Raw genomic sequence first — 27,801 nt, forward strand, 5'->3', positions numbered from 1 at the left:
GTGTGTGTGTGTGTGGGCACAAATGAATGAATTGGTATGGTGTCAGGGGAGTTGAACTAAAGTGATCACAAATGAATGCCGACACACACACACACACACACACACACACACACACACACACACACACACACACACACACACACACACACACACACACACACACACACACACTTCAGACTATTCATACATTTAAAAACCGATCAAATCAAAAACCAAACTTGTGTTGCTTTGATACTAAACAGCATTGTTCTTCATCTTTTTTCATTCAATTCTTTAATGAATAATGAATAAAACATGTTATTTTTAAGACTCACAAAAAGATTCATCATCTCCATCTCCTTTTTTTTCTTCCTCCTCCCCTTCTGCCCTTCATCACCATGGTACAAGTGGCTCTGGTGTATCTCCTGGTCTAATGACCACTGATGACGCACAAACATAATTTCCAACTTCATCTATATGCCGTGGGTAGGCAGGGACACACAAAGCCTCTCACTGAACACCCCTCTCTCTCTCTCTCTCTCTCTCCATCTCTCTCTCTCTCCCTCTCACAAAGCCTGCATGCCTCTCATTTGTAAATCACTTAAAAGCATGACAAATGTGCATTGGAAGTTTCCGAGCGTGCCCTCCTGAAGAGCCTTTTCTCGCCTCTCCTTCGTAGCTCTTCCGCTGACGCGCCGCCCGCCGCGTTGTGCTAACTCGTAGTACGGCCCGGGCGTCAGCCGCACGGTTATGGTCACTTAATTGCGAGCAGGGTGGTGGCGGGTCAGCGCGATCGGGCCGATTACATTCAGAGGTAGTAGCTGAGCAGAAAGGAGTTTTGTCGTTGTGAAACCATTTGAGAGCCAGAGAATGTTGGGACTGAAATCCAAAACAAAGGAGTCTTGTCCACAACACTAATCCCACAGGAGCATTTCTGCTGGGGAATTACTCTGTATTCCAATCATGTGATGGGCCATCAAGCATGGGGTCGCGGCGCTTTTCCCTGTGTGTTTGGGTCTTTGTATCTCTGGTGTTTTGACAGAAGGAAACATAGTGTATTTCAATATGAATATACAAATTGTCTTATTAGTAGGAAATGTGGGCACGGGAAAGCAGTGTTGTCAAACTGACCCAGCGGTGGGAAGATTTTCGAACGGGTCACTCGGGGTCACACATTTGGAAGATATCTCTCACTGCACTCTCTATCACACGCTATATGTTCAATATATATATATATATATATATATATATATATATATATATATATATATATATATATATATATATATATATATATATATATATAAGGTTTTAGTTTGACATTGGCTTATATTTATTATCTTTGAGGATCAACCTGTAAACCATTTCAGGTAGAGAAGCATCAATATCAAATACGCAACATCTTAAACTGTCTCAAACGTTAGGACATCGATCAAGTGCTGCACTTAGGGACGCCATTTTGAGCCAGTTGTACTACTTTACTTCTCCACTATACCTTTCAGAAGATAATGTTGTACTTTTACCCCACTGCATGTATTTGTCCTCATACTTTAGACAATAAGATTGTACACAACAACATGCAATGACAATTATGACTAAGGGATCAAACCAGAGGTGTCCAAATCTAAATTTCTCAGATTAATTTATTTAAATAACAAATGGAGGAAATTATCTTATGTAATACATATTTTTTTAAGTCTAGTCTTCTGTTGTTGTTGTTGTGGTTGTTGTTGTTGTCAAATAGTCATTGTTGACAGCGGGTATTGTTCTTAATGGTGTGGTTACATATTTTGAATCATATCAACTGTCTAAAAAAATGTTGACAAAGGTCTGAAGCATCGTGAGATAATTAAGACAACAACAACAACAACAACAACAACAATAACAACAACAGAAGACTAGACTTAAAAAATATTTATTACAAAATGTAAGATAATGCTTTAATAGATGTGACTATTCCATCAACACAGTCCCAGCTTCAGCGTATTCATAGCACGGTGGGGTTGCTCACTCATTTGAATATTTCTTAGTTACCTGCGATCACGCTGACACTGCACATTTTGTCTCTTGTAATTAGTTTCACAACCGTGTGACAGAACAAATAAAGAGCACCGGTCAGCTGACGAATTAGCTGCCAAGCAATAGTAACAGAAACCCTGACAAAAGTGGAAGAGGAATCGTGTGGAACAGCAGTGTGTGGCCCTTACTACTCTCACAAGCCGTGAGATATAGTAAGGAAGTCTGTGCCGTTGCTTTCACTTCACCTTTTGGTTTGTTGGTGAGTTATCTGTCTTCATGAGCCACGTCCTCCTTTCGGCTTGCAGACCGACGGAGGAAGTGTACGAAGATCATTTGTCCAGATGCCCGAGGAGGAGGAGAAGCAGCCCTTTAGCGCCTGATAACTGACACAGGCCGTCGCATCTTCACAATCCGCCCATAAATATAAGCTCTAATGAAAAATGAATGAGGTATACTTTGTCAAAGGATAAATAATTTATCTCTGCACGAGGTTTCAACACCTCCATTAAGCGTCTGGTCACTCCCTCCAGGGCTGTTATCAAGTCCACTTCACCACGACGCACCCGGTGAAAGGATTTCCACATCACATCAAAGTTTCCAGCCTCTATTTCTGCAAAACAACTGCACACACATCCCTCGCCTCTGCTCCCCCACCGACACCACTCTTGTGTCTTTGTTTCCGAACCCCTGCCTCATTCCTATTGTCATGTTAATGACCTGTTTGCTCTGTTTTGCAGGAGCCCGCCATCCATCAAAGCGTCCCCTCAGCTTTTCATCTCACACAGTGCGTCTCCACCTGTAATTAGGTTTGGGGCGAGGGAGAAGATGGATTTTGTTAGCACCCTGTAGAGGGAAAAGAAGACATTAGGAAGTCTCCATGGCTGCTCTGGGACCGGCCTTTAATGGTGTCTAATTGATCTGAGCTGCCATAGGGGCCCATGGCTTCATGTGGTAGGAGGCTGATTATCCTGATGCGTCATCCTCAGTGCACCAGCATTAGCTCACCGCCTCTGGCTTTTTACAGTCTGATGAAGCATGTGCATGTGTGTGTGTGTGTGTGTGTGTGTGCGCGTGCTTGAACAGGTGTGCGCGGCAATATGTAGGCCAATATTACTTCAATTTTCATGTAGTCTGCCTCTGTGTGACTGAAAGATGCTTGTTTGTGCTTGCGTCTGTGTGTGCATTGCATCCAGGCAGTAACGGATTAGCATGCGCAGAGAGGCTGTGTGTTTAAACGGTGACAACGTGTGTGTGTGTGTGTGTATATAATTTTTTTTTTACGAGTGTGTGTGCACGTGTTTGAGGAGAGGCCCCGCTGCGGTCAGAATCATTTCATATCCAGATGTGCTGAAGCTTAGTGGGAAATCGATACAGACGATGGCTCCCGAGCAGGTGATGAGCGTACCGTCATAATGCAGCGAGGATGGACAGGGATTAATATTTAACGGTAATCTGGACTGAACAGATGGACGTCCGTAAAAACCTCGAGGAGCGAGAGCGATGGATCACATCAAGTGCAAGCAACCACAGTGAACAGTTATACAACTTAAATTAGTGTTTGGATCACAGCCTGTAAAACTATTATGTCATTACTCAGTACGGGATATCAATAAAACATTTATTTTAAACCTCTCTGTGAAGGAAAGCGAAGAGGAAAAGGGTTAGGGAATAAAGGGGTAACAAGCGTGTGTCAATAAGGACATAGACATAAATTATGCTGTTAGCAGGTTTTAAATAACTGAGTATCTTTTTGAAAAAGTGGTCTTTCTGGTGTTAATAAAGTTAAAGTTCCTCCATTTCATGACATAGTTGTTGTGAAAGGACACATAAGTCTGATGGTAGCCTGTTTGTGTATTTTATATGTTCTCAGCAAATAAAAAAAGACATACAAATCCCCCCCCCGCCCTCCTCTCCCCACACACACACACAAAAAAAGTGTTGTTTCCTGCACTTCACTTGCACCAATAGGTGTCCACAGCATGTTTACTGCGTCCTCCAAGACCTGGTACCCATCTCCTCATCGAAAGCACGTTATTAAAAAAGATTAGATTAACACGAGGGATCAGATTACACGACTGTCTTGGAACAACCCGCGTTTACATTACGAGCACTTAATCATAAAATGCCCGTCTATTGAAAGTGTCCCTTACAGCATATGGGCCTGCATGACTGTAAGTATGAATATCCTGTAACAAGGATTTCTTTTATTTATTTTTGTATGTGTTCACTTCCACGTGTTATATACTGTGGGGACGTCCATGCTGCTCTGCTGACCTTCAGCATGAAATGAAAAGTGTCTGATGCCTCTGGTGTGTTTGGAGGGGCTTTTTTCTCTTTCCGAAGATGGACAGCCATGCATTATTGATTACAAAACACTCCTGCAATGCTATTTCATCTTTCCAGCACAGCTGACCGTGAATTGGGCTTCACTTTTTTTTCCCCGGTTTAGTTTTTATTTAATGCACGCACCTTTTTAAAAATGGGCTGCATTCTTTTTACGTAATGCCCCCCTTCTCCCTCGAACACCCAGTGGGAGGCTTAACGGATGATATGCAGAAACAACTCCCCTATCTCCACATCCCACTACACCACAGTATGCGCTGGCAAGACAAAAGACAAAAGGTAGGCAGAGAGACACCAGGGTGGAACAATGGGAGCTTAAAACACAACCTAATGGTTATCACACCAAACTCTGTCACACCTAACAGCATTCATTTGACCTCATTCGGAGCTTTGCAGTACAGCAGTTATTAAAACACACGCCCGGATACTAGGGCACTTACACATGCATGTGAAGGTTTCTACGGTGTGTATTGCACAGGAAGCACATATGCTGTAACGCTCACACCTCAATGAACATCTGATCTGCTCTCATACTCTAAAACTCTGATTCCTCCGTCTCGCTGTGCTCAGTTTGGGTAAAATGACTATGTATTTGATAGCTTGTTATTCAAATTTATAACTCTGGCTCCTCTTTATGTTGCCGCAACATGCAAAAGGTTACATGACATAGTTCATTTCTTTTTGTATACCTGGTCTTTACATTCGACAATAACACATACACAATCAGCCCAAAAGCTTCTGAACTGAAGCGGAGACCCAGCAGACCGGTGAGTGTCGCTGAGCGTGGCCTTACCTCCCCGGTGCCCTGTTGAGGATGGTCACAGGGGGAGGACGCCCATGGCAACCACGGCTGTCAGATGCTGTTTCCATGATGCCGAAGAATGATTGGTTTCATGGATCCGGACAGTGCTGTGCGACAGCGTGCGGAGAGGAGGGGGGAGAGACTCTGCCTCACCTGGGAGAAGAAACACTGGCAGGATGTGAAATGTTACTGAACAAGGTCGTTCCAAGGGTCATTGTGAGACCTGTCACCCGGACCCCCTCCCCGCCATGGAGGCATTTACAGCCCAGGCCTTGTGCTGCATACGGGGAAAATTGTGTCTGCATTTAATCCTTTGTTTGAAATGGAAGTCTGACTTGGGCTTTGTCTGCCTCTGCGTGAGTTGCTGGGGAATCTGCAGACAACAATGTCCTGGTTTGAAAAGGGAAATGCAGGAGCTAAAATCAGCAAGGACCACCCTCCCGGCCGACGGTCGCCTCTGTTCTAACAGCGAAGGCCGGTGTGGTCGTCTAAACTGCACAGGAGCCTTTTCTGATTTGTATTTTTGGGTACCTCATCTGCAAAGTGCTGCAAACAAGCACTGCATTTTCAAGTCTGACTCATGTCTAGCCCGGTCTGTGGAAAAGTGTGGCCGGTATCATTGATTTCAGTGTCGCGGTGAATGACGAGGCCCGGAGATGTAACTCAGCGACTCTTCGCAGTTTAGCGCCGCTCCTCACAGTTTAGGTGGGCTTCCTGACAATGCCACTCCCCGAGCCCGTGACAATTTTAATGATTGATCGCCCTCCTCTTGACTGCGGCGAGAGGGAAGAGAGCAGACCGCGGAGCCAAAAGAAAAGGAGAGGGGGGGCGGGGGGAGAGGGGCGTGGACAAGCTCACAAGGTCAGAGGGATGTCCAGTCTTTTGTTTTCAGTGGTGAGATCAGTGGCCTGTGCAGCCGCGAGGGGACAGGCAGAGTAACAGGAACAGATGTTCTCACACAATGAACATGTATTTGGTCGGTTGCTTGCTCTCTAAAAAGTCTTGCTCCTTTTTTTTTTTTTATACAAAAGACAAACACAGCTGAGAGTCAAGGCTTTCCACCTGTAGGCCCATATCAGGCTAAAATGGGCCTCCTGTACAGTATGATTAAGTCCTGCAACTATTTATGGGCATGATCATATGTTGAAGTGTCACACGATCCTATTGGGTGTTTGTACATGTGGGATTTTTCAAACATTTTTAAGAGTTCAAACACCCCCCAACCCGCCCATGTCTTAGCATTAGTTTCTCTGTTCAGACAAAGCAGCTCTTTCTATCACAACTTGTTTTTTCTTTTTTTTCCCCCACCGAACTAGAGATGAAGTTTGTAAGTTTGTGCCGGAGGATGTTTCTTTGAAGCGTTACGCTACACCCCAGACAGTTTATGCAACTGCAGTATGACACATGCTATATTTAGTTTGTAGTAGTGTTCTTAATGGGATATTTGCAGACCTGTTATCTACTAGCTCCCCAAACAATTGTCCCGTATGAAATAGAAAATACTGTTTTAATAAGACTAACGTAAACACAAGTCCACGAGTGGCACAACAAGATGGAACCCTGTGAGACTTATTCATATTTTGGTCACCAAGATAATAATCAATTTACCTGCGTACCCGTTAATACACATGGCGTTTTTTGTTTCAATCCCTCTGGACACCCACACTCTCTTCATTTTAACACGGCGCTGCTCCCCAATGGTCCGGTCCGTATTCTATATTTGTCAATTGAAAAAAATACATTCTCTCGACTTCCTGTCATTGTCAGTGTTTAAAAGAGATGTTATCAATAGCAACACCCAGATTTCCTAACAACCAAGCATTCAACATGAGGCATGGATCTAGTCCTAAACGTGACCTCACGCATCCTGTGTGCACTTGTGCGTGGGCGTGTGAGCTGCCTGTGTGTCGTTCAGCTGGAAGGTAAGATCAGTTTCAAGCGTCAGGGTATAGGCTATATTCACCACATACCAATTAGCTGGGAGTCATTAGTTCAGTCACTTCCAGGGGAGATCTGAGTGAAACACACAGTCCGCCAGGCTGCTTAGATCAGGAGCACAGTCCTGAACGGGAACACCAGCACAGCCAGCTTATTGAGCATTGGATGGTTGGCCCATAAATGATCCAAAGCCATTCATAACTCATGGCCTCCCTCTGCTGGTGTTAGTGAAGTCGTTTTTACAATGGTGCCTCACGCTTTCTTGAAAAAACAGAATTATATTGTCTATTGCAATCAGTTGTGAGTGCAGGTCACAGGTAAGTTTATACTCTCCTTATGATGCTGTATTTTTGTGGTATTTTGTATTTGCTATGGAATCAGTAATAGGTAGTCTACATTATGTGTTACTGCAATCAATACTGACATTCATATCTGGAGTTTTCTCTCTTACATGTAGTACCACCTCCCATTAATATTTGAGGTGAAAAGAAGAATTGAGAACAAGATTAGGAGTAACAAACTATCCTTCATTCATATCTTGTCTGTTAACATTTGCAAATCGCTTGACTTATTGGACAGTTTCCCCTTGTGGGAATATTTTTTTAATGTTTACTTTCAGATTTAATTTTGACAGTTAATATACTGAACATTTGTTATAAAAATGTGTTATGTGACCCTATTAATTCTCTCTGGTTGAACAGAATTATTGAGGAATATGTCTTATTTTTCAGATGTGGGTAGACAAAGTGGGCAATGAGACAGTATTCTTATGCATGGTCTTATCATTTCAGTTATAATGTGCTTTTGGGGTGCAAAGTCATATTCTCTACCTCAAACCTACAGAAAAACAATGGGGCTTTCGGCCCCTGAGATACAGGCCTACAGCTAAAACAGCTACAGGTGGTATATTATTAATTTAATGTAAAACGATTAAAAACATATTTTTACATGTTCTGGATGTATAGTATTTCAGCAGGGTATTTACATTGAATTATGATATTCAAGAACAACACAACATATTAAAAAAACCAAACTAAATGGCACTGGAAGTGTTGGCAATATTCTATAAATATCAAATCTATTAGTTACTTATTCAAAATTATAGAGCAACTTACTCCCTTATCATAAAACAAAACAAAAAGTTGTTATTGTGTGTCGCCCGAAAGATGCAGGTTCAATGAGGCGAACAGTAGATGTCTCCCTACTCCGCGCAGCTGTGTGTCTTCACGGGTACGATGCTGTCTACTGATGACCGAGTCGCCATTTTGAAAAGCAAATCGTTCACAGCACACCCGCCCTGAGTACTGGAACTATGCCGCGGGGCCGGCCTCGCAAACTGAGAGTTAAAAGCAACGACGAAACAGGTAACAAGTACCAAAATTCAACGAATAAAAAATACAGAGTATGGGCTATCCAAATAACCTGCTATTATTAGGACAGACATCTCTGTATCTGATATATTAACACTTCAATGTGGTGTATATAGTCCCCGGATATAGTATTGCGGGTGGGCTTTGCTTTGTGCGGCGAAGGAGTGATTGAGGCGGAATGATATTAATAACGTTTCGGTGGCTCTTCTTATTGGCTTCCAGTCTAAATTGGTGTCCGCGAGGGGAACAACCGCGGTCTTGCGTGGCGTTTTTCAACGTGCAGCTTTCACTCTCAATAATCGCTTATTCGTAATTCTACCGTTAGCTCGACGCTGCTAACTAGCTCGCCTCGCTACCGCTAGCTTCGAGGCTAACACGCCACACACACACACACAAAAAAACTGTTTGCCATTGTTGTGATCCTGCGAGGCGCGTTACACCCGCGAGGCTGTCCACACGCTGCCGATGGATCCGCTGTGCCGTTGTGTTCATAACAACTTCTCGCATCCACGTATTGACATGACATACGCGTTGAGCTGTGCTGCCGGTATTACATTTAGCGTGCAAGCATTTGATGTATTATATGTGCGGTTAGCTCAGTTATCGTGACAAATCAAGCTAGTTGGGTAACCCGAATGGTGCGTTAACCACCTGCTTCTGCTGGTGGAGGGAGGCTACGCTGACGGGAACTGTGCGATAAAATATAAAATAGCATCACATTGGCGTTTATGTTCGCTACAAAGCAAGTTCCCGCCGGCTTAATGTTCCTGTATGTGGCTTATCAATGGCCGTGACGGGTGGGCGTGACGCACGCAACCAAACTGCACTACTTCAACCAATGAAATAAAAAACACCCCCAACGTGTTCACAGACGTAACACTGGGATGTAAACTTTATCTACGCAAGACTCCAAGTGCATTAGTGGGAAACCAAATAAGAAAAATACATATATTTTTCATGTCGTTCATCTTTGACGGAGGCAAATAAGGTGAATTGAAAACGCCGAGTTATGAGCGAACCTCTGTCATGTCCACAGACGAGTATTTCCATTCCATACTTGTCACTATATAAAGTTAAGAATAAACATGCATAACATAAGAAGACTAGCAGACTCTAATAAAACACAGTGATCAAGTGAAAATAACTCACATACATTCTGTGGGATTATGTCTTTGAAGTGAAATGAGCCTAATCCATTTCATTTTGACACTGATAACATATATATCCCATAGAAAGTGTGTGTCTCTTGACTTTATATTGTGGTGTGTGTGTGTGTGTGTGTGGCTTTCATATGCTACCACACCAATAACTGCCACCTTGAAATTACAGAGTGATGAGGATGTATAGAAATTACAGTTTTGAGAGTTTTTCTTAAATTATACAGCAACATTAAAGTAGAAAAAACGCCTTTTATCATATACTACTTTGCTTCTCTTGTCACGGGTAAGCCTGTCACACCAAATATTGAAGTGATCTCTTTTTCTTGTACTCGAGCAGATGTCGATCCCCGTGAGGCGAAGGGGGGAGGCTTCAGCGATGGAGAACTCAAGGACAAAAAGTGTACAATATGCGGCCAGGTCTTCACCACTGAGAGCCAGCTGCAGAGGCATCTCAGGGAACACGAGGTCAACGACAAGGTAAGCGTAAGCACGGCTCTGCAGCGACACAAAACCTGGGCTGGAAGTCTGATCGGAGAACCCAGTGACTGGGGCTAGATTCCCCTGACCTGTTGTTGATTTCACTTCACGAAACACAACAAAAACTCTTCACCGAAGTTTTGTGCAAAGTGATGGAGGATAACTATGTCCCGGCTACAAGTTTTGGATTTAGGCCAAGCGAGTGGCTTACTGTCAAAGCTGTAGCTGTCCCGGATTTTTCACAATATGGAAGTTTTAAGCTGCTACGCCGTTTTAAAATGTTGTATTTGACAGATTCGGCACAGGTTTCAACATAGTCCTGCCAATCACAACATTCGGTGCCAGCGGCACCCCAAAGCTCCTTGCACTGTGCCCAACACCAGCAGCCACATGTTTTTTTTTTCTGCACACAGACACATCGGGGGTTATTTACTCCTAATCCTTATGCAACAGCACAGTAGAGCCGCACCCGTCCGCATCACCACATGTTTTCAGCCGCCAGGGTTAGGATGTAAAGGAGCACGGCCTAACTCGTCAAGTCCCGCCGTCCACTCCTAAACTTTAAAAAGCGGAAACTGGCATTGAGCCGTGATGGCACGGTCTTGATTTCCCTGACGAATGAGAAATCAGCATGGACACTAGTTGCTGACTGCAGCAGCCATCGTACATGGAGTGGGTTTGTTGTGTGCCGTTCGAGGGGGAAGTGAATACAGTTACTTTGTTGCATTGCTGGTCTTTTTTTGTGTCAGTTCAGAGCACTTGTTGCCATGAAGGACCAACGTCGCTCAATGGCGCGGCCTCTCCCTCTCTGGTGCCCAATTAAAGTCTTATATAGCTCAGCAAGTGTCACACCTCTTGTTCTTTGGAGACGTCAAGTCAAATCCTCTGCTGCGGCGTCCACTGGCCGGTGTTAACAAATCGGTTTTAGTGGCTATTTGTTTGAATAAACAGTCCCCTCCGTGTCCCTACATGAGACAAATCTTAAAATACATATCACACTCAACTCAGAAAACACAGTTGGCGTTTGTCGAGTCACCAGACGAGTCAGCAGGATCTGCTACAGTGTTTTTGTGATCGACCGATGATTAGCATATGTGAAGGACGTTCCAGCACATGGAGGAGCTACGGCGATGTGCACTTTTAAGCGGCATATTTAATACGATTAAATAATGCATGTTCTTAAAAGTACTCATACAGAATAAATGTGCATTAATTCTCGTTGAATAATGCAGGTTTTTGTGGTCATTCATTTTCTGTTTTAATATTAGTCTGAAAGTAGTCTGGAAGTTGGCTACTCCAATACAAAGGGAATTTAATAGTGAAGCAATTTCTGCCTCATTGGACATCTTTTTTTTAATATTCTGTACTTATCACTGTGTTTTTTTTTCTTTCTTTCTGTTTTTCTCTCAACTGGAGACAAGGAAAAACAAACTTGCCCCACTCATTAACACATTGTCTCTGATTATGAAATATTACGTTTTAAACATACCTGTTGTTTTGCAGATGGCTGCTGCTGATTCTAGTAGTTATTTGGGACGCGGGGGGGTTGGAGGAGAAAGCTTCCACGGCAAATGCGGTTCCTTTAGTCCGGTGATTTTCAACCACTGTGCCACGGCACACCAGCGTGCCGTGAGAGATAGTCAGGTGCGCTGTGGGAAAATGTCCAATTTCACTTAATCGTCCCCAAAACATTTTATTTACTTGCCGCAAATAATTTGCCGTTGTTGAGCGTCTGAGTCTGCAATATGGTGGCTAGCCTAATCGTTAATAAATACTCTTCCATGCCAGTAGGTAGTGCAATAATTACCTAACATATATGCTGTATACTATGGGACATTTTGTAAATCTTTTGGTTGCTGGTGTGCCGCAGGATTTTTTTGTCGTAGAAAATGTGCCGCGGCTTAAAAAAAGGTTTGAAAAACACTGCTTTAGTCAGTCAAAGTAGCATATTGAGTTTTGCGCCAAAGCGGCTCTTGTCTCGCCCAAGAGTGAGAATAAGCAACAAGGACGATGATCTCGGTGGGGAGACGTCTTGAGCTTTTTTTCTTTTACACTTTCGCCGTTAACGACTCTTCAATCTCTCCTCCCACCCCCTGTTCCTGCAGCCTCACCGGTGTGACCAGTGCCCGCAGACCTTTAACGTGGAGTTCAACCTCACACTCCACAGGTCCACGCACACCACCTCGGACTTCACCTGCCCCGTTTGCAACAAGAGGTTCTCCCGCATCGCCAGCCTCAAGTCTCACATCATGCTGCACGTGAAGGAGGAGGTGAGTCTGATGAACGGTCCCAACGCGGGGAACTCTCATTGATGTGTAGTTTCTCGAAGGAACTCGTTTTGTCTCCTCTGCCCTGCAGAATTTGATCTGCGCGGAGTGCGGGGATGAGTTCATCCTCCAGAGCCAGCTGTCCCTGCACTTGGACGAGCACCGCAAGGAGCTGTCGGGCGTCAAGGTCTACACCTGCAAGACCTGCGACAAAGAGTTCAAGACGTCCGCGCACCTCAAGGAGCACATGAAGAGTCACGTCAAGATGAGGTCAGGCAGGCAGGGGCTGCGATTGCCGATTTTATTTAATTTGGCCTGAGACTGGCGGAAAAAGTGCTCAAAGTTAAACGGGGAACATAAATCCAACGGCTGCCAAAAGTAGCTACGAGGGCCTTGTTCTCGGCCATTTACAGTCCACATTTACAGACTACTGTGATAAGGATGTTAGCTGCCAACAGGCGGTGTTTTGCATCACATTTGATTTTCCACTTCTTATGACTCATAAATTGCACTCAGACTGTGTGTGTGTGTGTGTGTGCTTGTGTGTGTGTAATAATATTTAGCAGCTCTGTGTGGCGGAGTGACAGAAAGACACTGAAGATTTGAGTAAAATTCCACATGAAGTCATTCCTGATCGTTTTAGTAGTAATATATTGAATGAGCTCTGGCTAGAAATGAAAATGGCATTTGCTGCACAGGAACACTCACAGTATACACACATCACGGCATTTTAACAAAGTCTTATACGTCCTCATCCATCCTGGTTGATTGAACAAGGACAAAAGTCCTCAGTGCCGTGTGCAAACCCCCTCAGGACTATTTCGAGTTGAAGCTCAACAGTAGAACCAAGCTTAAAAAGAGTAAAGGATAAAAGGTCGCCGGATACATTTAGTGCTTTAGGAACTCAAGACTGCGTCTGTGGAGATTAAAGATGTTATTTGATCTGAAACTAGAAAGAGAAATCACTGTCAGTATTTGGGATATGCGAAGTGGAAAGACACCAGAGGATATGATCAGATTTACAGTGTGAACACAAGCTGTGTAACTTTATGTCTATGCTTTTTTACGACTTTGAGAATTTATTTTCATACACGTTTGAATTCAATAATTGTGCTTAACTGTGAGCTTACTGTACAGTGACTCACTAATCCAGACTTCATCTCTAGTCTTTTATTAAAAAAAAGGACTACCTTTTAATGAATATTAATCTTTATCTCCTATCTTCTTTTCTTTTTGTGTCTACTTGTTTCCGCAGGCCGCTCAGCTCCAGTTCCAGGAACTACAAGAAGAACATTGACCGCAGCGGCTTCCAGAACGTCTGCCTCCACTGTGGGAAGGCTTTCAAAAAGCCCAGCCAGCTGGTTCGGCACATCCGAATACACACAGGTGAGTGAGGAGCACAGAGAAGAGGGGTTCAACACATTGGGTCACGTAGATCTAATGTCCATTAAACAATCCACGGTCAGGAGAAATTATCGCTCACTCTCCCACACACACGCTCGTCTTTCTTAATTGGACTTTCTCTGATTCTAAGTCCTGTGACTTTCTTTACAATCAAACATGATGATATCAATCTGATAAATGTCAAATTTAGGATTTACACTCTCTGCCATCCAATCCGCACCCTCCTGCCTACAATGCTCTCAATGAGATGAGAAAGAAGCGAGGCGGCTCCCTCGGCTTAGCCACGGCCATCATCGGCTCGAGCGAGCCAACTCACCTCTTTCTCAACTCTATTGCGAGTGGAATTGGCGGCGTACAGATCGGGCAGGTGCACGCAGGGAGTGAGCTGTTCGCCGGAGCTAGAAACATGTCAGCACTTTGGCAATTATGTTTTAGTCTGGAAAATAGCACCAGATAATCCCTGGCTTTTTTTTTTTTTTTTTTAACTCGGTGTGATCGTAGGAAAAAAATGGTATTGGAACATCTTTTAAGAAAAATGAAACACCTGAGACGGCCCTTTTTCAAGTTCCCGGTGTACTTGAAAAGCGTCCCATTAATTTACTGGTCCAAATATCAAACGCTGTAAACCAGCCTCAAGAGCTTTAAGGATTGCACTCTATTCCTACTTTAGAAATAGAGTGGGGTAAGTGAGGAAGTCTCAAAGAATCCTCTGATATTTAGACCTTGCATTCACTATTTACCTCGTTTATTTTTTATGCAGTTGTTCATTTAGATTCTCCAGAATACAGTGAGGTGTTTCCATCACTGTTTCTGGCAATGCGAGCTGTAATTTCACCTGACCTTTGCGCTTCCCTGCAGGTGAGAGACCCTACCGGTGCAAGTGTTGCGGGAAGGCTTTCAACCAGAAGGTGGTGCTGCAGACCCACATGGTGAGGCACACGGGAGAGAAACCTCACCTCTGCATGTTCTGCCCCGCTTCCTTCTCCCAGAAAGGGAACCTGCACTCGCACGTCCAGAGAGTTCACTCCGAGGTAAGAGCACGGTACGAAAGGTTTGAAAGGGAAGCACGCGCGCCTCCTGCACTGTCTGGGGAACATCTCTCTGTGATGTGATGCCAATCATTGGTAGTGTCTTTTTGCAGTGCCAAACTACCTAGTCAAGCAACAATCGACTGCTTTTATAGCGGCGTTTGAGAGTTTTCATAGCTAGTTGTTCCAACCAAATTGTGTGCACGCTTTAAGTGAAGTGAAGGACTGAAAATAGAGAAATATATGTGATAGACAAATTGTATCATTTTTCAAAACATTCTGATATGGATAGACTACTTGAATCCCTCCTTAAATCCTCCTGTGGCTGCATTTCACTCAAGTTCAGGCTTCTATTCACATGATGGGTATTGAATGATGTAAAATGAAAAAAAAGATATCAAAATGTACTTTTGGTACTGGTAGCATTATACATTTCTCTTAACGATACACAGCCCTAAATTACAAGTTTGAAAATGAAAAATCTGTGGCTATTCATACATCCGTGTGTCAAGAATGGCTGAGCTCAAGGAGCGACTGAAACAGCCTTGAGTCGCTCCTGCTTTCAACCGCGCTTTGAAAGTGAAATTGAAAATTGCTGATATTCAGGTGTTGTCTGCTTGCTAAAGGAGAGCAAGAAACAAACAAAAACTAAATGGTCTTGGGCTGTCAGCCAGGTTTTGGTGAATTGGTATTATGTCTTTGAGTCTGGTTGCTGTCCAAGGTATTATGTTTGTACGACTCCTACACTCGCTCACCAAATTGCCTTCCTTCCTGCTCACAGCTTGCAACAGGGCACACTGCCATGTTGTCTGCCTGTTGGGAAGGGAATGAGGTGAAATTGCAGCTTTTTTTTGTTTTTGTTCCTCATTTGGTTCTTCTCCTTTTGTAAGGACTTCACATCTTTTTGTCTTTTTAACATCTTAAAGGGCCCTCTTTGATTCATCCACCTTAATTCAGCCTGGACTCCTGCGACGCTCGGTCTCTAAGGTTGTGTCGTCTCAGCGCCCGACACTGGTTGAGAGGGTAAACGAGTTGTCACTCCCTAATATCAAAGTCCTCCCTATGGCCCAAAATACTCCGGTGTGTAGATGTTAATATTGGGTGGGACTAGCTCCGGGTTGACAACCGCTTCCAATAATGTGTCGGCCCCCTGGATTGGGCCCGCTCCCACCAGCCTGTACTGCACTTTGTACACTTTTTCACTCTTGAGTGGGGAATGATTTGTTCCTCTTCGGCTATTTATGAATCCATCCCAAGTGATTACTCACCATGCAACACATACTTGTGGTGATTGTTTTCCAGCACACAGCAAAGCTACGCATAGGGATCATATGATTATATTATACAGGCATAAAACAAACAACTACACCACCACAAGTTGAGGAGGGACTTATTTTTTTCCATCTCTTGTTAGTCTCTAGTCCTGCAGGATGTGGAGCTATTCAAGTCTGTTTGGTGTAGTTCTAGTAGTTCTGTTTAGTTTTTTAGGATCAGGGTTACATCCCAAGTCTATGGGTGCTGGGGAATAAATGTACTATGTATTAACAGAGAATACATCCTTCGGCAGTGCGGCTCCAAACAGGGAGAATATTTAAAATGCAACAAAGTGAAATTCAGACCTCTGATCTCCAATCTATAGTAATAAAGATTCCATTATAGAAGAATAGATAAAGTACATCAATTTTAGATTGAAAGTCTTTCAAGCTCAACCTTTAATCATCCACTGTATCTAAATTCTCAGTCTGAATGAAACGCCTCACTAAGTTCACTGTGAGCAGTCAGATTGAATTATTGGTTATGAGTACATATTTAATCTCTGTTGCCCCCATCCGTTGTGTTCCAGGCCATGTCCGGCTGTGTATTGTGTACCGATGCCTTCACTGTCTGAGTCGTAGTCTTATCAGCTGTTTAAGGCCACACCCACCAGAACCCTGCTAGCGGGCCTCGCCATGTATTTCGAGCTGCTGTCTATTCCATAGAAACAGATGTGATTGGAGGAGCGGTCGTAACCCTTACCCAGCAGGATGGAAGCAGCAGAGCAACAGAGGGAGACAGGAGCTGTGCATTGAGAAAATAAGATAGTAGGGAAAATATTTATAATAAATGTAGTGTATTTATGAAAAACTATTACATTATAAAATAGCTTTAACTATTAATTAGGGCGGGGCGAGTTAACACATCAATGCAGAGTTAACGCTGCAATCCTGTAACAGCAATAATTATTTGATCATGCGTTAACTGCATTATTTGTTTGCGTTGGGAGGGGCTTAAAAAAAGAAAAGAAACAGATTTATATACTATTTATGTATCTATGTATGTTAACTTGCTGTTGCTCCGAGAGTGTCTGTTATTTTGTTCTGATAACTTTAAAGTAAAAGTGTGCAATACACTAGTTTTTACTACATTATTGAATTTGGTGCATAATGCAATTAATCGCGGAAAATCATACAATTAATCAGTTTAATTTCAGTTTAATTTTATATATATATATATATATATATATATATATATATATATATATATATGATAAAAAAGCTATAACTTTGTGATTCTGTTTAGGCCAGCAGAGAAGGCTTAGCAGGCCCTGACGAGCCGCCACTGTTGCAGTGATTTTCTTTCCAGACTTCCAGTTGGTCAATGGCCTTTAGTACACTTTCTCTTTGTCTTTTTAACGAAATTGGTCAAAACTCATCGCAATCTGGATTTCATTTTTCTTTCTCGTGTGCAAACATGATTGTGTATTCCGCGCTAAAAGCCCACGATGGGGCCAGTTGATTGAATTACTTCCGGAAAGCCATTTAGCAGGACCATTTAAATAATGCGTCTAATTATCACGAGTGTCCTTCAGCCTTCCTGTTCCACATAGAGTTTGCCCTTATGATTGACTGACTTTATGAATAAATCATGGTCAGGTGTTTTTCATAATAGATTTCATGAGCAGATGCATACTCAGGAGCCAGGACACTAAAATCATCATGGTTTAAATCCCATAAAGGGTTTTGGTCATGTTGGGTGATGGAGGCATGTTGAGAGCGTCACGCTGCTGCACATGAATGGCATGACTCCATTGCAGAATATGAATCAACCTCAACCAATTTCTTCAGCTTTGACTTATTACACTTCAACTGATACTTCAGCTGCTTCCACGTCTCCTGTATATGAGATGGATTTTTGCAGTAGAGGGCGACTCCTTGTTGCAAAAAGGACTCTGATTGTATTGAAGTCAATGAGAAAATCACCCGACTTCTCATTTGATTAATTACCTCAGTAAACCCTGTAAACACGAGCGTATGGCCTCAAGCTCTAATTTCAAGTATTCTTTAAAAACGACATGTTCGTTTGGTAAATTATGGCCCCATTTAGAGTAAAGTAGATGATTAAAAAGGTTAAATATGGGAGTCGTTAGCGTTTTGGTCTTCCATCTTTAACACTTTTAGTGTGTTTTCAGTGCGTAAAAGTTAATTGTTACTGTTTTGTTTGCCTAAAAATGGCCTATTCAGCGCTTTGTTGTACTTAGCTCCACCCTTTTGTGTTACTTCAGGTCCCAAAAATCAAGATGGTGACTTTGTGTACAGTCTATGGTTCCCACCAAACATTCTAACTTCAATTTCCTGAAGAAAAAATACATAAATGAACTTCACCGCCTTGTTTAATATCCCGTATTCCCGCATCTCCCTCGCTGCATAAACCACCAAATATGTTTCAGCCTCGCTTGCACAATCAATGACATCAGAGCACAACCTCCACAAATCCTTCACCGCCTATCTATGTTTATGATTTCTGTCATCCTTCCCCATCTCCGTGGACCTGATTTCCTCACTGTCGCCTTCTCCAACTTCACTCTCTGCGCCGGCTTCTCGGCTGAGTTTTGTCTCCAATCTGGAGTTGACAACAGGGACTGTGGACGTTTTTTTAATTTGTTCCTATGTAGCCGTCTATAAATTCCCCTAGCCGCGCAGATACATCATTTATTTAGCGGGCAAAGCATCAGCTGAATTCTTCCAACACAAAAATCCGCACCCCTGTCCAGATACACGGACCGTTGAATACCACAACCTCATCTTGCTCGGTGATAGGTGAAGATGATAAGATGGAGCATTGCTGATGTACAAGCTTTTCAGTGGCTATAACGAGCCACTGGTTGGTAGCTCTAGCAGCAGAACACATACACAGCAGCCAGGGATAACGTCTTGTCTGTGTTTCATGTTCTCTGACAGGCTAAAGGCGTACCACTGTTTCCATGCATGGACTGCAGCTGTGTATTCAAGAAGTTGGGCAGTCTGAATGCCCACATCAGCAAGATGCACATCTCTGTAATTGAGGTGCCCTCAAGCACTCCGGTAAGCCAACCAAAATGCAGCACGCAGAACAGATAAGCAAAAAGGTCGCTGCACATAATCTGCACGGCGTCCATTGAGTATATGCGAGTATGTTAATTCTTTTGGACTCAAATTAGGTCAATAATGTAAAATCACAGGGACAGGTGTACTCGACAGCAGATAAATGGAGGATATCTAGTTTTAAAACTATATTAAGTTCAGAATTGTAAAAAAAAAAAATATGTTAGTTGCTTTAATAATTGAGATCCTTTATAAACCATTGCTTCTTTGCCAAATATGTCATTACCTGATTCCATATCAGTAGATAATGATGCTGGTTATGTTTTTCCCATTGCGTTTCAGTATGTCCACCATTTCCCCTTTTGCCCCAAACTCTAAAAGCTTCAGTCGCACTAAAAGCTTTCCATCGTGTCACGAATGAAGCTAATTTGAACCGTCCCACAGTCTGCAACGCAGCGTGGACCCCGCCAAGCTTCTCGGTGATGTCGTTCACATCAATGGTCATAATATGTCAACAACATATGGTCAAAGGGAGGCGATTCATTGTTTACTATTCGCTGTTTAGTAACATTAAAAAGACAGTGGCAGACTCTGCCATGGGCAGCAGTTTTGAAGAAAAAACAACAACAGGGGCCCCAGGAGGTCAGACACATTGGCACATTGTCTCAGACTTAGACGTCTACAACTTTAGTTTCTCCACTGGATGAGCACCCTCGAGGGACCACAGAGGGCACTTCATCCTGTTTATTCTACCATAAGGACATCCAAGAGAGCACATTTGTGGAGTATTTTTGTTTTTATATGAGGGCACCCCTCTGAATCCACCAGTGGTTAAACATTACAGGCAAACCATGTAACTGTATTCATGTCATTGTCTTTGTTGAGGAATCAAAGTGTCAGCGGTTCACACACACGGAGACACTAATTAAAGTTGGGTTCAATAATGCCCGACGCTCTGTTAACTTCATGTCAGAAAGAACTCAAAATGAGTCATTCTTTCAAATTACAGCCTGCCCCGATCTTGTGAATGGCCCTTTGTCAAAAGGTCCCTCGTCTTCTTTCTCCTCTCCTTCTCGCTCCGTTCCCCCTCTCCTTCTCCCGCAGGAGATAGAGGTGACGGGTCAGGCGCCCGGGGGGCCAGAGGGCGGCGAGGGAGTGACAGATGTCATCCAGCAACTTCTGGAGCTGTCGGAGCAGGTCAGCGGGGAGACGGACCAGCCCCAACCTCCAGAGCCAGCTATTGCCATGGAAACTGCCATCAACCAGGACATCCTGCAGGTGAGCAAAGGACATTCACCCACACTGAATAAATTAGATCAGTGGTCCCCAACCTTTTTATAACCGCGGACCGGTCAACGCTTGACAGTTGTACTGTGGACCGGGAGGGAGGTGGGGGTACGTAGATTGTTTATATTGCCAATATAATAAACGTGATCATAAATAATAAAATGACTACAAACCTCCACCATGCCGCTCGTGTCCCCCCTCATGTTGTGATTCACATCCTGTTTTTTTCTATCGAAATACTCCGGGGGCTTGTCTTTTAATGATTGGTCTCCAAGTGGCGAAGCAATTTTGAAGGCTTCATTGCCTCATTAGAGAGCCGTTCGCCGCATGTTACGCAGAGTGGACTGTTTTTTACTCATTTTGCTAGCTTGTGGATACAATTTTCGCGCTCAAGTAACCGAGAGAATCCGGTCAGTTTTTCAAAATAAAAGATTCTTAAGACTCAGAAAACCAAAAAAAAACGGAAAAAAATTAATTATTTCTTGGGCGGCCCCGTACCAATTGATCCACGGCCCGGTACCGGTCCGTGGCCCGGGGGTTGGGGACCACTGAATTAGATGACAAGACTTTGTGGTATTCAGAGCTCCATAGACCGACTGGGAACCACGCGCCTCAAGAGTGGCATGACTCAAATGTTGATCCTGGAGCAACACTTAGACGAGCGCACCCCGACAACTCCAATCCATCAGTGTGACATGACATGCACTCTGGAAGAGATGAGGAGGCACAACACGTTAGTAGAGTCATTCATGTGGAAATGATTCGTCTGGCGATAGGAGGACCCGCTTTGGGAATATTTTTGGACAGAGTAGAAAATGAAAAGTACTCGATAAAAGTCTCTGCAATTGTTTTTGTTGAAACTAAATTATATTCTCATGTTCTCTCCTTTGGAGACTAAATGGAAAGACTTGCTTGTGGAAACACTAACTGTCCAGGGGAAAAGAGACAGTTCAATAATAGATGTTCACCCGTAAGCTTTATAATTGAGTGCCGTTGGTGAGTTGCATGGAGCCTCTGCTCTCCAACACAAACGGTTGTGGCTCTCGCTCCAAACTTTTTCTGGGCATTAGAATCTTTTTAGCCAATGTTTTGTTCATATTTGTCCCATAATATCAAGCCACACCTTAAATTGTTGAATCTATAGTAATAATAATGATTTATTTGATTAGGTTTAGTATTGTTTTCAAAGAAATTGAGAACACATTATAACTGTAGTTTGTTGTACGCGACAGAGCGTGCGACGACTAATCTGTTCTTCGACAAAAATGTACGATCAGGTTAGTTGCCAATTAGTTTAATTATTGATTAGTCGGGGACGTCATCGGCACAGGTGCTGGCTCCACGAGAGACATCAATAACGTTTGTCTGTTATTGATTCATTGGTTTGAATCCTCCCGGCCATCGTTGTGGAACAGACAAACTCACAGCCAGACTGGGAGCCGTGATCAGTTAATGTAGAGAAGGTGAAAGGTGGGGTTTATCTCTTTTATCGGGAAAACACAGCAATCAAAGTTGGCCCATCCTTCTCGGTTCAAGGAGCCGGAGACGGCTGAGGGAGCTCCAGAGTGAATGAAGAGGGGGGCGTTGGTGAGAACGAAGCAGAGAGTTAGTTATCTTACAAAAAACAATCCACACATCCCTGTGGCGAGGTGTGGATGTTGCCGGATTTTTAATAAATGCATCGGAGAGAGATAGAAAAAGAAGAGCAGGGGGGGAAAACGTTTGTTTTTTTATCCGTCAAATGCAACCACTTTGTGTCTGACAGGACTAAACTGGGTACTCGTGTCTTGGTATCAGGTGCCGAGGTGCGGGACTTGTCGACCTAAATGTCACACATAACCACACACTTTTAGTCTATTATTATTATTATTTTCTGTATGACATTACACTTGTTTTCCCTTTTTTCCCTGCAGATTTGACCTTTTTAAGTGTGGTTTATACAGCTGTCTGTGCATATTACACTTCATCAAACGAGATAATTAGACTTAAAGCGCAAAACACACACAGGGTCTCTGTGCTGCTCATAGAGCTAATGTGAAGTAATGCATTTAATAAAACGAAAATGTATCTGTTCCATAAGCAAAAATGCAACACTTTGTGTTTGTATGGACTGGCAACATTTTCACACTGACAGCTGAATAAGAATCCAAACAGTTGATTCAATCAGCGATCGATTGATCATCTGACCAAATTAGTCGTTAGTTGCGGCTCGAGTACATGAAGACATTTTAATACCGTTTGCTCTGCTCCTTTAGCAAGCCCTGGAGAACAGTGGGCTGAGTGTGGTCCAGCCGCAGAGCGACGGCACATCCAGAGACTCCCAGACCCTGACCACCGCCGCTGCTGCTGGAGAAAGCAAGAAAGCACAATGTCTCGACAGGCCGATCAAGAGAAGGAGCATTTTCAAGAAACCTATTCAAATGCCAGGTAGAAGAGAATATTATAGAACATTCACACAAGCGCTGTGTCTTAATCAAATGACACTTTGAGTACTCGCAGAGGTTTACGTGTTCCCTTTCAAATGATTATGATACTCAGCAAAGCCCAAAAAAATCGACCAGTTCCACTAATTGAATACTCAGATTTGCATCTTGAGTCTTACCTTTCAAAGATTTTCTTCTTCTTCCCTGCAGTCACTCATATATTAACACAATGGCTCTGTACTTGACGCTGTTCGGCGTAAATAGGAAAATCAGTAATTTCATTTATAGAGCTTAAAAAAAAAAATGCTGCTGGATGCGTTCATGAAGGAAAACGCCATTAAGTCGCAGCGCCGAGCCGTCGTCTGACTGACGCACTTGGGCAGCTGCTTCACCTTGTCTTCCTTTCCCAGGCTCCATCAGGGAGGAGAACGGCGTCCGGTGGCACGGCTGCCCGTATTGCACCAAGGAGTTCAAGAAGCCCAGCGACCTCGTTCGCCACGTCCGCATCCACACCCACGAGAAGCCTTTCAAGTGCAAACAGTGCTTCAGAGCTTTTGCCGTCAAGAGCACCCTCACAGCACACATGAAAACGCACACAGGCATCAAGGCCTTCGAGTGTCAGTGCTGCCTCAAGTGCTTCTCCACTTCTGGCAGCATGAAGGTACACATGCGTCTGCATACAGGTGAGAAGCAGGTCCCCTTTATGAAAGGGTTACGTTTCAAACCACATTGAGTTTGATGTTTGGAATGCACCTTTTTTTTTTCCCCTCTTCGCGTTATTGGCTCAGTCCTCGTGTCACATCTGTATGCCAGCATTAATCAGTCTGCAGTGAAGCACAAGACGTACGTGAGCTCTCAGCATAATGTTTTCACTTTCTCGGCAGCCTGGTATTTACTATTCAGCTGTATGTTATGATTGATTTTGCGGCAAATGACAAACAGTGATGACCTTGGTGCCACTCCAGCTATGAGCCGCCATTTGCGCTCGTGTTTGCGATCATTCTGTTTGTTTTTTAATTTATTTTTAAGGGATTACCTTAATGAATCATCCCCTGGACATTAAATGTCAGTACTAGTGTGAATAAATCCAACTGTAACAGTTTAATTATCATGTGCTTTAGTTTTTGTCTCTCAAATTGCTATTTAATGGCACTGTCGATGGTAGGTGTTTACTTCAGCTTTGGTTATGTGCTAGCTCTGAGCTAAGGTTTTTGGTGGACATGTTCTCAGCTGTATTTCTCACCAAGGCTTTGTGCAAATGCAGTTTTATGTCTTTGTCACTTTTCCTTGTGCTGTACTTTTCTTAGAAATACATATTGTCTCCTGCTAACTGAAAGGCTTTGTAACCTTTTGTAGACAAATTAAATAAAATGATATGAGCTTGCTTGCATTTTTGGTTTATGTGTGAGTTTCACATTTATTTAGTTTGGCTTAGGGATAGTGCATTCGGATATATATTTAGTGTTACTACTCTGTAAGACGTATGTCAGAATCACTCGAATTCTCTAAATACTAATTTTCCAAAAGTGCCTTTTTCCCGCCACTTTCCCCTAGGTGTACGTCCTTTCCCCTGCCCTCACTGTGACAAGATCTTTCGTACATCGGGCCACAGGAAAACACACATTGCTTCTCACTTCAAAAGCTTGCAGCAGAAAAAGCACAAGTTCCCCCGCAAAACCAACAGAGCCAAAGTGTCCAAGAGTAATCTACCTCTGCCTGATATCCCCCTGCAGGAACCCATCCTCATCACTGACTTCGGTAAGAGCGCTTGTTGACAGCCAGGCGTGTAGGCGCTTTCTCTGTGGTGGTTGCTTTGATTTGAACCCATGTGCTGTTTAACAGGCCTCATCCCATCCCAGAACCAACGCCTGGCTTTCCAACAATACCTTGAGGTGGTGGGCAGTGACCGGCCGTACAAGTGCCAGTTCTGTAACAAAGCCTACAAGAAGTCAAGCCATCTGAAACAGCATGTGAGGTAAGGCTTTCTCTACGACGTCGCGTGTCCGGTGGTATTGGGTGTTTTGTTGTTGGATGATGGGACACTGTGGAAGCACTAATCGGACAACAAAATGGCCCGAGGAGGAAGTCTCGGGGGAGCAACACAGATCGGTGGAGCCACCACCACCCAAGGGCATCGCCAAAAACAACTACTGGTTCTGTTTAACCAGTGTGGCGTTCATCAGATGCCAACCTGTGGGTTTATCTCTCATTCAGAGGATGAACCCGACTGCTTGTGATGACAGAATCAGCTTCAATCAAGACCAAGGGTTCTAATTTCTCATTGGCTAAGGCAAAGAAAGCTTTTTATAAAGGTGTCCCTCTCTGTTAGTGTCCACCGGATTCACTTGTACCATCGGGAGATCAGATAATATATGTCGGAGGATACAGAGAATGACGTTGAGCTCGGCAGGGTTAGTTTTGGCCAGCTCAAACCACGGTCTGCCTCCATAGATAACCTCATGCGATCGTTCATTCTCTGCCTTGTTCTAAATGGGTATAATAAGTGTATACCCACGCTGACCTTTCGGTTAATTGATTGTAACGGTGAATGAAAGCCCATGCGGCTTTACAGGAACAGTGCTGTTCATTAAAATCGTTGTCTTCTGTCTCGATCGCCACGCGACGAAGTGGTTCACGTTTACACTGTTATCTGTCGGCTTCAGCTACTCTCTATCTTTTGTACCCCGCGTTGCTGCGGAATCTGTTAGACGTATAACCTTCAAAAGCTTATTGTAGACACTTCAGTCTGCGTCTCTTCCTGATATTAGATAATATTTATGCGGAGAGAAGAAGTGTGAAGGGGAGGCGGGGCTTTAAGAGGAGTGAAGGTCCTTTAGAGACATCTGCCTTTCCATCACTGGCTCTTTTATTACCTAACATAAATAAACAATTTAACTTTTCAATTACTTTTTCTAATCTTTCTATAAAATACCCCTGACATTTATCCATAAAAGAAAAATAATGAAAGAGACGCACTAAGAATGATGAATTGCCTAATAACCTCATAGCCTTTTATTTCATGACAGGCTCCCATCTTTTATCTTGCCTTCGATATTGAGAACTTGATCTCGATAATGGCGGTGTAATCCTTTTCAGTGTTTGCAGTGTCATTAAGTGACAGCTCCCATGATTCACTGATAAACACTTTAATAAAACAACTTGCAATTTGATTCAATCTGGCCAACTAATAAAATGTCATTGTTACCTTCCAAAACAGATGCGACAATGTCGGGGAGAGGTTTTGCATACATAATATTACTACATTTTATATCACTTCAATTTGAAAATGTCAGCATCGAGAAGCCCTTTTTAATTGACATGCTACGGCTGAATACATTATATTTCCGCTGCAAAGAAAATTCTGAAACTGTAAAATCTTGCCTGATGAGCTTGGCGTCGTCTTCCTTTTGTCGTCCCAGGTCACACACAGGTGAAAGGCCCTACAAGTGTGTGCAGTGCAGTCGGGGTTTCGCCTCCTCGGGTGTCCTCAAGGCTCACATCAGGACCCACTCGGGCCTAAAGGCGTACAAGTGCCTGATGTGCGACACCACGTTCACCACCAGCGGCAGCTTGCGGCGCCACATGACCACCCACAGTGACCTACGGCCTTACATGTGCCCCTATTGCCAGAAGACGTTCAAGTCATCACCCAACTGCAGGAAGCACATGAAGACACACAGGTTTGGGCTTCGCCGTGTGTTTCTTAGTCATTGCGTTCTTTGTACACTTGTTTTGCCGAATAGTTAAGGAGCGTCCGATTTGTAGTGACAATGAAGTCGTGAAGAAACATGTAAAGATGTCATAAAACACGAATGTATAAACTCTAAGGGTGTGCTTTTACTGTTTACCAGGTATGAACTGGCCCAACAGCTGCAGCCACAGTCAACGGATGATGACCCCTTGGGAGGCACGGTGGACCATGATATGCAGGTGGAAATAGAGGGAGATTCCCTCCAACAGCAACCTGCGACTTCAGCCGAGCAGCAGAGCATGCTGGGACTGGGCCAGGCAGAGGATGTGAATGGAAGTCAACAAGTGACATTGGAGACCCCACTGACTGACCAACCCCTTGTACAGGGAGAAGGTAAGCAGGAGTGGCGGGATGGATTACAGAACAACTCTTTGTTGTTGTAAAGTCAACCAAAAGTGTACAAAGAGACACAAAAGGTGTCCAATGGCTGTCGAGTGACGCAGCTGGACTACAAAGAGCCACAAACGAGTGCAACATGAGCACAGAGAGATGCAACGTGACATTTTAGAGATATTCGTCATCTTGAAATTTGACCTTTTTGACATTTTTAAAAACTTAAAATTAAGACATTATCCTGTTAAGACAAACCCATGTGTTGGATATTGTTTGTCTGAAAAAAAAAGTGTCAAAACCCCTCAAACCACTCCTTCAGCGTGGTCAACTTCTCCATGATGTCTATCAGTGTATATAAAGAACATTATTGCTTGCACCACCTCCGTGGCTTCAGAGCTTTGAGGAGAGTATCAGCATGGCTTGGCTAACCCTGTAATCTACAAAGAATACAGAGACCAGTAATTGTATTTTTCCATTCTGGAAAAATACAATTTAATTATTATTAAACCAGCAGATCAACCTTGATCTCTAAAAACTTAGTTTGAGAAGTTAGAATTGGCATTTAAAACTACCTCAGTTTTAAAATGTATGTCTCGTGGTCGGCTTCAGTACTCCTGACCTCAGCGATCTATATTTGATGACATTTTAATAGTGTATCATCCATTACCCTTCATATAATAACAGAGGAGAAACACCTATAGAATACAATATATTGTTGTATATATTATTGTTCTCAAAAGCAGAACCTACTGTTATTAGCTCGACCTGATCTAACCCCTCCTCTGTCCCCACGATGATACAATCGTGATTGTTTTATTATGAACCACTTCTTAGTTTGCTTGGTTTCCATGACTGTGCATGATGACCTGTGGAGTTGATA

At 43.4% G+C, this 27,801-nt stretch overlaps 1 protein-coding gene across 3 annotated transcripts in view; it reads left to right on the top strand.

Moving 5' to 3' along the window:
• Positions 1-8,363: 8,363 nt before the first annotated feature.
• LOC137780768 (zinc finger protein 236-like) overlaps positions 8,364-27,801 on the top strand; it is a 44,938-nt gene continuing 25,500 nt past the window's right edge. For 2 of the 3 annotated variants that reach the window (XM_068568973.1, XM_068568975.1), the window contains exons 1-14: positions 8,364-8,445; positions 9,949-10,088; positions 12,194-12,358; positions 12,447-12,625; positions 13,611-13,741; positions 14,618-14,790; positions 19,005-19,127; positions 20,232-20,405; positions 22,670-22,841; positions 23,248-23,520; positions 24,392-24,595; positions 24,680-24,812; positions 26,257-26,517; positions 26,689-26,921. In XM_068568973.1, coding sequence (XP_068425074.1) covers positions 8,394-8,445; positions 9,949-10,088; positions 12,194-12,358; positions 12,447-12,625; positions 13,611-13,741; positions 14,618-14,790; positions 19,005-19,127; positions 20,232-20,405; positions 22,670-22,841; positions 23,248-23,520; positions 24,392-24,595; positions 24,680-24,812; positions 26,257-26,517; positions 26,689-26,921 — 2,413 coding nt within the window. In that variant the 5' untranslated portion in view covers positions 8,364-8,393. The remainder of the gene's footprint in view (positions 8,446-9,948; positions 10,089-12,193; positions 12,359-12,446; positions 12,626-13,610; positions 13,742-14,617; positions 14,791-19,004; positions 19,128-20,231; positions 20,406-22,669; positions 22,842-23,247; positions 23,521-24,391; positions 24,596-24,679; positions 24,813-26,256; positions 26,518-26,688; positions 26,922-27,801) is intronic. The other variant, XM_068568974.1, reaches the window with a different exon arrangement.

The sequence above is a fragment of the Clinocottus analis genome, unplaced genomic scaffold, assembly GCF_023055335.1.
Source record: "Clinocottus analis isolate CAN_PGR_092001 unplaced genomic scaffold, fCliAna1.0.p SCAF_9, whole genome shotgun sequence".
In the NCBI taxonomy this organism is placed as follows: Eukaryota; Metazoa; Chordata; class Actinopteri; order Perciformes; family Cottidae; genus Clinocottus; species Clinocottus analis.